Source organism: Somniosus microcephalus, chromosome 19 (genome assembly GCF_052327205.1).
Source record: "Somniosus microcephalus isolate GS21.2 chromosome 19, FLI_Smic_1.0, whole genome shotgun sequence".
Lineage (NCBI taxonomy): Eukaryota > Metazoa > Chordata > Chondrichthyes > Squaliformes > Somniosidae > Somniosus > Somniosus microcephalus.
In genome coordinates, this window is record NC_141005.1 from 61,077,086 (window position 1) to 61,091,316 (window position 14,231).

Below are 14,231 nucleotides of genomic sequence, written 5' to 3' on the forward strand. Positions count from 1 at the left end.
TGCCTCCAATGCAAGTATATCCTTCCTTAAATATAGAGACCAAAACACTACGCAGTACTCCAGGTGCGGTCTCGCCAGCACCCTGTAAAGTTGCATCAAAACTTCCCTACTCTTATACTCCACACCCCTTGCAATAAAGGCCAACATTCCATTAGCCTTCCTAATTACTTGCTGTACCTGCATGCTAACTTTTTGTGTTTCATGTACTAGGACCCCCAAATCCCTTTGTACTGCTACCCGCCTCCTGGCAAGATGGCACGGAGGCAGGTTGGGGGCGGGTTGGGCACCCACCCCCAAATTCTGCCATTTTCCCGGCAGTCCTGCCTCCCCAGGGCTGGCAAGATCGCGCCCTTTGTGTCCTCCTCACACTTGCTAACCCACCTATCTTTGTATTATCAGCAAATTTGGCTACAGTACACTCGGTCCCTTCATCCAAGTCATTAATATAGATTGTAAATAGTTGCGACCCCAGCACTGATCCCTGTGGCATCCCAGTAGTTACTGATTGCCAACTGGAAAATGACCCATTTACCCCGACTCTGTTTTCTGTTAGTTAGCTAATCCCCTATCATAGAAACATAAAAGATAGGCGCAGGAGTAGGCCATTCGGCCCCACGAGCCTGCTCCGTCATTTAATGAGATCATGGCTGATCATCCAAATTCAGTACCCTGTGACATGAATCTTGCCATTCATGTAGAAATGACTTATAAAATAATACTGGGCGGCCTGCTGGTGGCGCTGTCCAGGGAGAGTATAAATACTCGGGCACAGGCCCAGCTTGCTCAGGACATTTTGTAAACAGGAACTAGTGAAGGACAACTAGACCTCCATGTTGTGAAACAGTTGATTAAAGCCTTGTTTAATATTCAGACCAAGTGCCTAGTAGTTTTCTTACGTCAATTTAATCAACTGTTTGCTGCTCCACGCTCTGAGTGGTTTTGGGAACAGACGGCTACGACTCAAACGGTAGAAGGGAACCAGAAGTAGTAATCAATCCATCATGGAGAAACTACTCCGAGCTGCCCGTCTTGACCTGGACCCGAATTCACCTACAACTGCTAAGGTATGGAAACACTGGTATCGTACCTTCAGCAACTTCCTCAGGGTGTGTGGTGAGAATGTTCCTGATAAGTTAGAGATACTTGCCAATTATGTATCCCCTCATGTGTTTGACTATATCGAAGACTGTGTAGACTATGACTCCGCTATCCAAATACTACAGCAACTATATGTTAAGGCCCCAAACAAAATTTTTGCTCGGCATCTACTGGCCACAACTCGACAACAACCCGGGGTATCACTTGACCAATTCCTTCAAAAGCTTCGCAGGCTCAGCAAGGATTGTAATCTCAAAGCAGTCTCAGCTGAGCAGTACCAGGAGGAGTTAATTCATGATTCCTTTATTAATGGGATTGCGTCTCCCTTCATACGCCAGCGTCTGTTGGAGAATAAAACACTCAAGTTACAAGCTGCCTATGACCAGGCATGTTCTCTGGACTTAGCAAAAAAAAATGCAGATGCCTATCTTTTACCGCATGCACGGACTGCTGCTATCACTTTTGGTGACTCCTCCAATGGGCCTCGGGCGGAAGCCCTCACTGATGACGACTCTATCCTGGCTGATGACGACCCCACCCTAGAAGCCCTCACTGGTGACGACCCTGCCCTAGTGGCATCTTGGCAATCTGGAAGGAAGTGTTTCTTCTGTGGAGGTGCATTCCACTATAGGAAATTTTGTCCTGCTCGTAACGCAACCTGCAATCATTGCAATAAGAAAGGTCACTTATGCCAGTCAAGAGGCCCTGTTAGTTTTGCAGCTGCTATCGATAAAACCGCTCCTCCCCCAAGAGCCACTACTAAGGTTACAGCTGTCAAGGGTAAAACTGCTCCTCCTCCCATCACAGCTGTTTTTCCCCAAAGCTTGTCCCATGTGGCCACGAAGGTTTCGGTAAATGGACACATTTTGAGTGCACTAATCGACTCATGCAGCTCTGACCGTTTCATCAGTGAGCAGGCTGTCAGTAAGTTAAAACTGCGTATTTACCCCTCGGACAGGGAAATTGCAATGGCTCTGACGACACTGACCACCAATTTTTCCGGCTTTTGTCTTGTCGACCTTATTCTCAATGGCAGCACTTATTCCTCCACCCGGCTCGGGGTGCTCAAAAACCTATGCAGTGATGTGCTCCTGGGACAGGATTTCCAGAAACAACACAAAAGACTCACTTTCGAGTTTGGAGGGTCAAAGCCGGAGCTTACTATTTCCAGAAGTACTGTTTTGTGTGCTTTCGGCGGCTTCGCTCGACGAGCCCTCCTTGTTTGCCAATCTTTCCCCCTGATGTAAGGCCATAGTCACTAAATCATGACATTTCAGCCAAGATGATCTATCCTTTATCGAGGCAGAGATCTCTCGCCTTCTAGCTGACTGTATCATTGAGCCATGTTCATCTCCCTGGCGGGCTCAAGTCATCGTTGTTAAAAATCCTCTGAAGCAACACAAGAAACGTCTTTGCATTGATTACTCGCAAACTATTAACCAGTATACCGACCTGGATGCCTACCCACTACCACGCATCGATGACATGGTCAATAACCTTGCCAACTACAAGGTATTTTCAACTTTTGACTTAAAGAGCGCATACAATCAAATACGGTTAAAGGACTCTGACAAAAAGTATACGGCCTTTGAGGCCAGTGGCCGGCTTTACCAGTTTTGTCGCCTTCCATTTGGGGTCACCAATAGGGTGTCCGTCTTCCAACAGGCAATGGATAGCCTAGTCAAACAGGAGAACTTAACGGACACTCTTCCATATCTGGATAATATCACCATTGCTGGTCATGACCAGAAGGAGCATGATGCAAACCTCCAGAAATTTCTTGACATTCTCTGTCGTCGCAACTTAACCTTAAATGAGTCCAAATCTGTGAAATCAGTACCATCAGTCAACATCCTTTGCTACTGGGTGGGCAATGGTGTCATCAAACTGGATCCGGAGTGACTTCGTCCGCTTCAGGAGCTCCCTCCTCCTACGAATCTCAGCTTTCTTCGTCAGGCCCTCGGCATGTTCGCCTATTATGCGAAGTGGATACCCCACTTTTCCGACAAGATCCAGCCCCTGCTTCACGCGAAGTCATTTCCGTTGGAGGCAACGGCTATTTCAGCTTTCGACCTCCTCAAGCGACAACTGGAAAAAGCCACGCTTCGTTCCATTGATGAAAATCTTCCTTTCGTGGTCGAGTGCGATGCATCGGCGGTGGTGATCTCGGCTACCTTGAATCAAGGTGGTCGACCCATTGCATTTCTGTCCAGTACTTTGCAGGGTAGCGAGCTCCACTATCCTCCTGTCGAGAAGGAGGCTACGGCTATCATCGAAGCAGTACATAAATGGAGTCATTTTCTCGCTCGTCGCCATTTCATGCTTATAACCGATCAGCGCTCCGTGGCCTTTATGCTGGATAACCGGAAACACACTAAGATCAAGAATAACAAAATACAACTCTGGAGGATGGAATTGGCCGCCTTTGGCTACACCTTACATTATTGACCCGGCAAAGGGAATATGGCCCTGGATACCCTCACGCGTGCATTCTGCTCTTCCATGTCAACTTCGACTCTTGCGGATCTTCATACTGACTTATGCCATCCTGGCATTTACCCGTATGTTACACTTTGTGCGATCTAAAAATCTCCCATTTTCTACGGAAGACGTGAGAAGAACATGCTCCACTTGTAGAATTTGCGCGGAATTAAAACCGCAATTCTTCCGTCCGTCGGATGGCTCGCTCATACACGCTACACAGCCTATGCAGCGACCCAGCATTGACTTTAAAGGGCCACTGCCTTCCTCAACGCGAAACACCTACTTGCTTACTATGGTGGACGAATATTCACGCTTTCCCTTTGCTTTCCCCTGTCCCAATATGCTTACTTCCACAGTGATCAAATGCCTTGATCAGGTCTTTTCCCTTTGCGGTATGGCCAATTTCATCCACTCTGATTGGGGTCCCTCCTTCGTGTCAAGCGAACTCAAAAGTTATCTTTCCCAATGGGGAATTGTCACAAGTAAAACGACACCGTATCATCCTATTGGAAACGGACAGGTTGAGAGATACAACGCTATCATTTGGAACGCTGTTCGTCTTGCACTGACGTCTTGCACTGAGGTCACACAACCTATCAGACCAGCAGTGGGAAACTATGCTCCCTGACGCATTGCATTCCATCAGGTCTCTTCTTTCTACATCCCCCCAACGCTACTCCTCACGAACGATTCTTCGGGTTCCAGCGTCGCTCCACTCATGGGACGTCCCTACCATCATGGTTGGCAGCTCCTGGCCCCGTGCTGCTCCGAAGATTCGTCTGATCCTCTAAGAGTGATCCCCTCGTCGACGAAGTGGAACTGACGGATGTCAATCCCTCGTACGCATACGTGCGGTACCCTGATGGCCGGGAATCCGCAGTGTCACTTCGGGATCTGGCTCCCTGCCCAACTGGTCCCACGGGCCCAATCGATGATGGGATCCGTATTAATGACGCCGATACCCTGCGCTGCTCTGAGGATGACGCCCTATCCGGGACATCAAGGGATCTGATTCCGCCGGATCAACCCGGGGAACAGAGCGCTCCCTGCGGGATGGCCACCCGAAGCCAGGATGCCGGTCAGTCACCGACTACTGAGCAGGGTGAAGCCAGCCCTGCGCCTGTGGGGGCCCGCACCCGGAGCCACGATCTCCCCAGTCCCCCTCGGGTCGATCAAGGCGATACGGACTCTGCCAGCCCGCCGGTATGAACTAAGCGACCCAGGGACCAAAACACGGTCCGAGGAGACGTGCCTTCCAGCCCTAACAGAGATCCAAACGCACCCGGAGCCATGATCTCCCCAGTCCCCCTCAGGTCGATCAAGTCGACACGGACTCTGCCAGCCCGCTGGTACGAACTAAGCGACCCAGGGACCAAAACACGGTCCGAGGAGACGTGCCTTCCGGCCACGGATGGAGATCCAAACGACTGCGTATATTCTTAGTCTGACTAATTCAGTAGAAAGAAGCCGCCGGACTTCCAATCTTTCAGGTGGGAAGAATGACATGAATCTTGCCATTCATGTAGAAATGACTTAAGAAATAAAACTGGGTGGCCTGCTGGTAGCGCTGTCCAGGGAGAGTATAAATACTCTGGCACAGGCCCAGCTTGTTCAGGACATTTTGTAAACAGGAACTAGTGAAGGACAACTAGACCTCCATGTTGTGAAACAGTTGATTAAAGCCTTGTTTAATATTCAGACCAAGTGCCTAGTAGTAGTTTTCTTACGCCACCCTGTCCCTGCTTTCTCCCCATATCCCTTGATCCCTTTAGCCTCAAGAAATATATCTAATTCCTTGAAAAAGTTTAATGAATTGCCCTCAACTGCCTCCTGTGGTAGAGAATTCCACAGGTTCACCGCTCACTGGGTGAAGAAATTCCTCCTCATCTCAGTCCTAAATGGCTTACCCCTTATCCTTAGACTGTGACCCCTGGTTCTGGACTCCCCCGCGATCGGGAACATCCTTCCTGCACCTAATCTGTCCAGTCCTGTTAGAATTTTATAAGTTTCAATGAGATCCCCTCTCATTCTTCTAAACTCTAGCGAATATAAGCCTAATTAACCCAATCTCTCTTCATACATCATTCCTGCCATCCCAGGTATCAGTCTGGTGAATCTTCGCTGCACTCCCTCCATGGCAAGAACATCCTTCCTCAGATAAGGCGACCAAAACTGCACACAATACTCAAGGTGTGGTCTCACTAAGGCCCTGTACAACTACAGCAAGACATCCTTGCTCCTGTACTCGAATCCTCTCGCTGTGAAGGCCAACATACCATTTGCCTTCTTAACTGCCTGCTGCACCTGCATGCTTACCTTCAGCGACTGGTGCACAAGGACATCCAGGTCTCGTTGCACTTCCCCTTTTCCCAATCTATTGCCGTTCACATAATAATCTGCCTTCCTGTTTTTGCCACCAAAGTGGATAACCTCGCATTTATCCACATTGGGCAGATGCATGGCAGATGCAGTATAATCACCCAACCTGTCCAAATCACACTGGAGTTTCTCTGCATCCTCCTCACAGCACACATGCCCACCCAGCTTTGTGTCGTCTGCAAACTTGGAGATATTACATCTAGATCCCTCGTCCAGATCATTAATATATATTGTGAATAGCTGGGGTCCTAGCACCGATCCCTGCGGTACCCCACTAGTCACTGCCTGCCACTCGGAAAAAGACCCGTTTATTCGAACTCTTTGCTTCCTGTCTGCCAACCAGTTCACTATCCAAGCCAGTACCTTACCCCCAATCCCATGTGCTTTAACTTTGCACGCTAATCTCTTATGCGGGACTTTATCGAAAGCCTTCTGAAAGTCCAAATACACCACATCCACTGGTTCTCCCTTATCTATTCTACCAGTTACATCCTCAAAAAATTCCAGTAGATTAGTCAAGCATGATTTACCTTTTGTAAATCCATGTTAACTTTGTCTGATCCTGTCACTGTTTTCCAAGTACTCTGCTATTACATCTTTTATAATGGACTCTAGCATTTTCCCCACTACCGATGTCAGGCTTACCGGTCTATAATTCCGCGTTTTCTCTCTACCACCTTTTTTAAATAGTGGGGTTACATTAGCTATCCTCCAATCCTTGGGAACTGTTCCAGAGGCTATAGAATTTTGGAAGATGACCAGCAATGCATCTACTATTTCTAAGGCCACTTCCTTAAGTACCCTAGGATGTAGATCATCAGGCCCTGGGGATTTATCGGCTTTCAATCCAGTCAATTTCCCTAACACCATTTCCCTACAAATACTGATTTCATTCAATTCCCTCTCATTAGACCCTATGTTCCCCGACATCTCTGGGCTGTTATTTGTGTCCTCCTTTGTGAAGACAGAACCAAAGTATGTATTTAATTGGTCTGCCATTTCTTTGTTCCCCATTATAAATTCCCCTGATTCTGACTGCAAGGGACCTACGCTTGACTTCACCAATCTTTTTCTCTTCACATATCTATAGAAGCTTTTACAGTCAGTTTTTATGTTCCCTGCAAGCTTACTCTCATACTCTATTTCCCCCCTCTTAATTAATCCCTTTGTCCTCCTTTGCTGAATCCTAAACTGCTCCCAATCCTCAGGTTTACTGCTTTTTCTGCCCAATTTACATGTCCTCTCCTTGGATCTTATGCTATCCCTAATTTCCCTTGCTAGCCACGGTTGAGCCACCTTTTTTGTTTTATTTTTATGCCAGGCAGGGATGAACAAATTCTGTAGTTCATCCATGCGATCTTTAATTGTTTGCCATTGCCTATCCATCATCAACCCTTTAAGTAATGTTCCCCAATCCATCTTAGCCAACTCGTGCTTCATACCATCGTAGTTTCCTTTATTTAAATTCAGGACCCGAGTCTATGAGTCAACTACTTCACTCTCCATTTTAATGAAGAATTCGATCATATTATGATCGCTCCTCCCCAAGGGGCCTCACACAACAAGATTGCTAATTAATCCTCTCTCATTACATAATACCCAGTCTAAGATGGCCTGATCTCTAGTTGGATCCTCAACATATTGGTCCAGGAAACCATCCCGTATACACTCTAGGAATTCCTCCACCGCAGTATTGTTACTAATTTGGTTAGCCCAATCTATATGTAGATTGAAGTCACCCATGATAACTGCTGTGCCCTTATTGCACGCATCTCTAATTTCCCATTTAATGCCATCCCCAACCTCAGCATTACTGTTTGGGGGTCTGTATACAACTCCCATTAATGTTTTCTGCCCCATGGTATTTCTCAGCTCTACCCATACAGATTCCACATCATCAGAGCTCATTTCCTTCCTTACTAATGTGTTAATCTCCTTTATCATATCCGTTTACATCTATTTGTGCAGCTAATTCATCTACCTTATTACGAATGCTCCTCGCATTAAGACACAAAGCCTTCAGGCTTGTTTTTTTAACACTCTTAGTCCTTTTAGAATTATTATTTACTGTGGCTCTGTTCGATTTACACCCTTGATTTCTCTGCCTTCCACTTTTGCTTTTCTCCTTCCTGTCTATTGCTTCTATCCTTGCTTCCCTTTCCACTGTCTCCCTGCACAGGTTCCCAACCCCCTGCCATTTTAGTTTAAACCCTCCCCAACAGCACTAGCAAACACTTCCTCTAGGACATCGGTCCCAGTCCTGCCCAGGTGCAAGCCGTCCAGTTTGTACTGGTCGCACCTCCCCCAGAACCGGTTCCAATGCCCCAGGAATTTGAATCCCTCCCCCTTGCACCATTGCTCTAGCCACGTATTAATCTGAAATATCCTTCTATTTCTACTCTGACTAGCACGTGGCACTGGTAGCAATCCTGAGATTACTACCTTTGAGGTCCTATTTTTTAATTGACCACTAACTCCCTATATTCAGCTTTTAGGACCCCATCCCGCTTTTTACCTATATCGTTGGTACCTATATGCACCACGACAACTGGCTGTTCACCTTCCCCCTCCAGAATGCCCTGCAGCTGCTCTGAGACATCCTTGACCCTTGCACCAGGGAGGCAACATACCATCCTGTCTCGTTTGCGGCTGCAGAAATGCCTATCTATTCCCCTTACAATAGAATCCCCTATCAGTATAGCTCTCCCACTCTTTTTCCTCCCGTCTTGTGCAGCAGAACCACCCATGGTGCCAGGAAGTTGGCTGCTGGCCCCCGATAAGCCATCTCCCCCAACAATATCCAAAGCGGTATATCTGTTTGAGAGGGGGATGGCCACAGGGGACCCCTGCACTACTTGCCTGCGCCTGCTACTCTGCCTGGCGGTCACCCATTCCTTTCCTGCCTGTGTATCCTTTACCTGCGGTGTGACCAACTCCCTAAACGTGCTATCCACGACGTCCTCAGCATCGCGAATGCTCCAGTATGTATCCATTCGCAGCTCCAGCACTGCAATGCGGCCTGCCAGTAACTGCAGCTGGATATACTTCCCGCGCACATAGTCATCAGGGACACAGAAAGTGTCCCTGATTTCCCACATAGTGCAGGAGGAGCATGCCACGGGGCCGAGCTGTGTTGCCATGACTTACCCTTTAATTAATTCAAATTAAATTAAATCAAATCAATACCACTAATTACACTACAATTAAATGATATACTCAAAGGCCCTTGTTTACTAGCACTCCCCGCTACACAACAGAGACCTTAGAAACTATAAACCACAAAATTAAGACCTTCTAAACCTTATACACTATTAACGTTAACTGATACACTATTAACCTTAACTGTCAAACTATGGAGTAGAATAAATACTCACCTGGCCGTACTCACCCAATCAGCTGCTTCCTCTTGCCCGCGTCACTTTTTGAATTGTGACGTGGCTCTGGAACGCTGCCGCCGGTCTGTGAGATTGGTAAGCCTCTGGAAAAAACCCGCAAAACTGAGTATAAATACTCACCGGCTGCTCCGGACACTGGGCCTCTGAAAAAACCCGCGAAACTGAGTATAAATACTCACTGGCTGCTCCCGACACTGCCAATATATTACCCCCAACCCCGTGCGCTCTTATCTTGTGCCGTAACCTTTTATGTAGCACCTTATCGAATGCCTTCTGGAAATCCAAATACACTACATCTACTGGTTCCCCTTTATCCACCCTGTTTGTTACATCCTCAAAGAACTCTAGCAAATTTGTCAAACATGATTTCCCTTTCATATAACCATGTTGACTCTGCTTGATTGTCTTATGATTTTCTAAATGTCCTGCTATTATCTCCTTAATAATGGTTCCCAGCATTTTCCCAATGACAGATGTTAGGCTAACTGATCTATAGTTTCCTGCTTTCTGTCTCCCTCCTTTCTTGAATAGTGGCGTTACATTTGCGGTTTTCCAATCCGCTGGGACCTCTCCAGAATCCAGGGAATTTTGGTAGATTACAACCAATGCATCCACTATCTCTGCAGCCACTTCTTTTAAGACCCTAGGATGCAGACCATCAGGTCCAGGGGACTTGTCGGCCTTTAGCCCCATTAGTTTGCCCAGTATTTTTTCTCTAGTGATAGAGATTGTTTTAAGTTCCTCCCTCCCTATAGCCCCTTGACTAGCTATTATTATTGGGATGTTTTTTGTGTCTTCTACCATGAAGACCGATCCAAAATAATTGTTTAGAGTCTCTGCCATTTCTCTATTTCCCATTATTAATTCCCCAGTCTCATCCTCTAAGGGACCAATGTTTAGTTTAGCTACTCTCTCCCTTTTTATATACCTGTAGAAGCTCTGACTATCTGTTTTTATATTATTTGTTAGTTTTCTCTCCTACTCTTATCTTCTCCCTCTTTATAATTTTTTTAGTCATCCTTTGCTGGTTTCTAAAAAATTCCCAATCCTCTGGCCTACCACTAATCTTTGCAACATTGTATGCCTTTTCTTTCAATTTGATACCATCCTTAACTTCCTTAGTTAGCCACAGATGGTGCATCCTTCTCGTAGAGCCTTTCTTTCTCACTGGAATATACCTTTGCTGAGATTTATGAAATAGCTCCTTAAATGTCTGCCACCGCTGATCTACCGTCTTACCCTTTAATCTATTTTCCCAGTCCACTTTAGCCAACTCTGTCCTCATACCCTTGTAATTGCCTTTATTTAAGTTTAGGACACTAGTTTCAGACCCAAGTTTCTCACCCTCAAACTGAATTTGAAATTCTATCATGCTATGATCACTCTTTCCTAGGGGATCCTTTACTATGAGATCATTAATAATTCTGTCTCATTACACATTACCAGATCTAAAATAGCCTGCTCCCTGGTTGGTTCCTCAACGTATTGCTCTCAGAAACCATCCCGAATACACTCTATGAACTCGTCCTCAAGGCTACCCTTGCCAATTTGATTTGTCCAATCTATATGATGATTAAAATGAAAACAGACACTGTGCCAGGAAGGAAGAGATAAGGATGGGTTGCGAGGAGGTTTTTAAAGGTATAGAAAGTGGTGCAGCTGCAGAGAGCTTTAGGGAAGGAGTTTCAAAGATTAGGACTGAGGCAGCAGAAGATTGTACCACCAATGATGGGGTGGGGAGGATGTTAAGATGGCTGGAGTTAAAGGAATGGAGCATTTGAGAGGAAATATAGGGCTGGATGTGATTGTAGAGATGGAATAGAGCAAGGCTTTATGGACAAGGAGTTTGAATTTGAATGTGTTGAGGGAATAGGCAGCCACTGTAGGTTTGCGATACATGGGTGATGGGTTTGTGCAGTACAAGCTACATGTAGCAGAGTTTTTGACAAGTTGAAGTTTATGGGAAGTGGAGGATAGGAAGCCAGCAAGAACAGTGTTTCGAGTGGTTGAATTTGATGGAGGCATTTGCAACAGTCCCTAATGTCCTTCACCTTGATGAACATACATTTCACCAAAAAATAATTTAGCAAAATTTGACTTTTTTAGGTAGCTGTATTGGTAATTTACAATTTGAGAAAACAGTAAATGAGGGGCAAATGGAAATGTGTTAAATAAACAAAATGAAGGGCTATTTAACCCATAAGCAAGTCTTTTGAAGGGTGCTCTCTTGGGCAACCACTGTCCCTTAGACTGGCTAGCTGCCTTGTGCAGCCATTGTGCATATCTGTAATTGTAACTGTCTAAATTTCATGGCAGGAAGGCACAGGAAGAGATGATTGCAGAGCTCAGGCAGCAGAAGTTTTACTTGGAGACTCAGGCGGGGAAGCTGGATGCTCACAACCAGAAACTGGGAGAACAAATGCATAAAATCAACCAGGATGAACAAAGCAGCAAAAACAGGCTACTAGAGCTCGAGACCAAGCTCAGGGAGGTGAGAACACACAAAAATGATAAGAAACTGGAAATAAATGGTAAAACTTATATATCCGTCCTCTGCATCGAAGCGAATAATGTGTTAATGGTGTGGAATGATAACAGATGTCTGTTATTTGATTCGTAAAAGTGATGGTGGTTTTGGAAACTGATACTTTTACTTGTGTAAACCCATCAATTTCGATAAGCTTCCCATAGATGGCATTGGGATTCTGGTTTTGGTGACTAATCAACTTTAACCAATACCAGACCCCTCTGAAAGAATGAAAAAAACTGTCTAAAACTGGAAATTTAGGATATAATATGCCACTTGGTAGTGATATAAATCCACTCATTCAGCTTGTTTGCCCTTGCAGTAAACCTGTGGTAAGATTAGTACACATTGCAGCAAACATCACCGTTTGCTCTAAGTCATATTTTTGTGCCATTCCACAGGTCAGCCTGGAGCATGAGCAGCAGAAATTGGAGCTGAAGAAACAGGGGAATGAGCTGCAGCTGGCTCTGCAGGAGAAGGAGGCTCAGATTAGGAGTCTGCAAAGTACAAAAACTGCTCTGGAGAACCAATTGCAAATGGCCAAGGCGGAGCTGGAGGAGACCACTGCTGAGGCAGAGGAGGAGATCCGATCTCTGAGGGTCAGTACCACCAACTTTCCCAGTCTGAGTGCAGGATCAGTACCGCCCGTTTATTTTTGGAAGACTCTCTGGACGATGCTGTTTGAAATCTCAAAGCTGCATAGTGGGAGGAAAGTGTAATTTGCCGTCATTTGTGAAGTAACCAAGGAAACAATCAATTTTTGAGCGAGTTCTTTACAGACTGCTGTGGACACGACATGGTTATGAAGTGCATATTAACTGGAAATGCCTTTGCTAGTGCGCAATGTCTGAAATCATGTCCCACATTTGAGGGAGACCTTGAGTGAATTGCTGATTCACCCTAAACATAAATTGAGATCCATGCACTTTCTAGTGTAACAGTTATCCTTTGTTACCTCTGTTTTATGCTTTGTGATAACGTGAATGCTGCCCACAGACCACTGCCTCCCAATTATTTAGTCACTGGAGTGCAGCAGCATATTATCACTTCGGAGGAAATACTGCACAAAATGTCCACTTCCATCTGGGATATTTAATGCATAAACAATGGTAATGACGGGTAGCCAAGACAGACTTTTAAGTATATAAATGTCTTCCTTTAACATATATTTAATATTTGTGATATCTCTCAGTAGAATACATAGTTCATTATACAGAAATGCTACTTGGCAGAATCTTGTGATATTTTGTTTCTCTTTCCTCAGGCACACCGTGATGAAATTCACAACAAGTTTGAAACCCTTCGAGAGAGTTGCACAGTATGTACCGAGTGCTTGAAACAATTTACTCTGATTGCAAGCATTAATATTAACAGCTTTTCAATTGTTTTTCTTTGCTGAATTGTTGGATTGACCAAGGAGGCTGACTGTCCTAGAGAATGGAATATATAATGAGTTAGTCCTCCTCGATCTAACTATGTACTTTAACCTTAATGTAACCTTAGAGTGCCTTCTTCTATAGTGTGAACATTTCCATTTCTCACGACAGCCATCCTGAGTCCGCTGGAGTCTATTTTACGGTTGCTCAACTTGGTAGGAATTTTGGTCTAGGCTGCATTCATATCTGGGTCCCAGAAGTGTAAATCTGATAATTCATTGCACCACATAGTTCCCACTGTTAGATTTTGGGTCTTTTCTCACTAGATTTTACACTATATATTTTAGCTTACCTCCCAGCTGAGTCTGAACACACTGACTTTGAGATTATCTTGACCAGCCTTGTCACCAAGGTAAACTTCTAGTAATGTGACCAGGATAACTAACAGAAAAACCTTTCTACAATAGCAAAATACAGCTTGTTAACTGCCTAGATAATCCCTTTTTTACTGGCTCTTCCCATTTTACTACATTTTCAGCGTGTTGCCAGTCGTGCGACAAACACGCCCGCTGATTATGCCGGGTTCAGCAAGTAGCTGAATTGTTGTTGACCGCTGCTCCTGCAGCATAAAAGCGGACGTGCAACATGGCTGACTTTCAGATGCCAGAACTTTGTGTTTTGAGGTTTTGGAACACATTTTGCAGGTCTGTTGAGCTTGTGAGTATTTAAGCTGAGATCCTTATGCACTGTGACCTCCTTAGAATAACCTCTGGCCACATTGACTCAGCGCTTATAATATCTCTTCCTCAATTGAGATATATACCAGCGGGATGGGAACCATTTATATCCTCTCATCCTGGTCCTCAGAATTGGAGGAAGAGCAGCCGTGGCAGCAGCAGAACCAGGCACAACAGCAGCTCCAACAACAGGAGCGCCAACCTTCTCCTCAGCCACCTGATGCTGCACAGGGCA

General features: G+C 45.4%; 1 protein-coding gene across 4 annotated transcripts in view; it reads left to right on the top strand.

Annotated features, from left to right (window-relative positions):
* cita (citron rho-interacting serine/threonine kinase a) overlaps positions 1–14,231 on the top strand; it is a 311,435-nt gene that overhangs the window by 171,348 nt on the left and 125,856 nt on the right. For all 4 annotated transcript variants that reach the window (XM_085961882.1, XM_085961879.1, XM_085961880.1 and 1 more), the window contains 3 exons: positions 11,673–11,847; positions 12,285–12,482; positions 13,148–13,201. In XM_085961882.1, the coding sequence (XP_085818008.1) occupies positions 11,673–11,847; positions 12,285–12,482; positions 13,148–13,201 (427 nt within the window). The remainder of the gene's footprint in view (positions 1–11,672; positions 11,848–12,284; positions 12,483–13,147; positions 13,202–14,231) is intronic.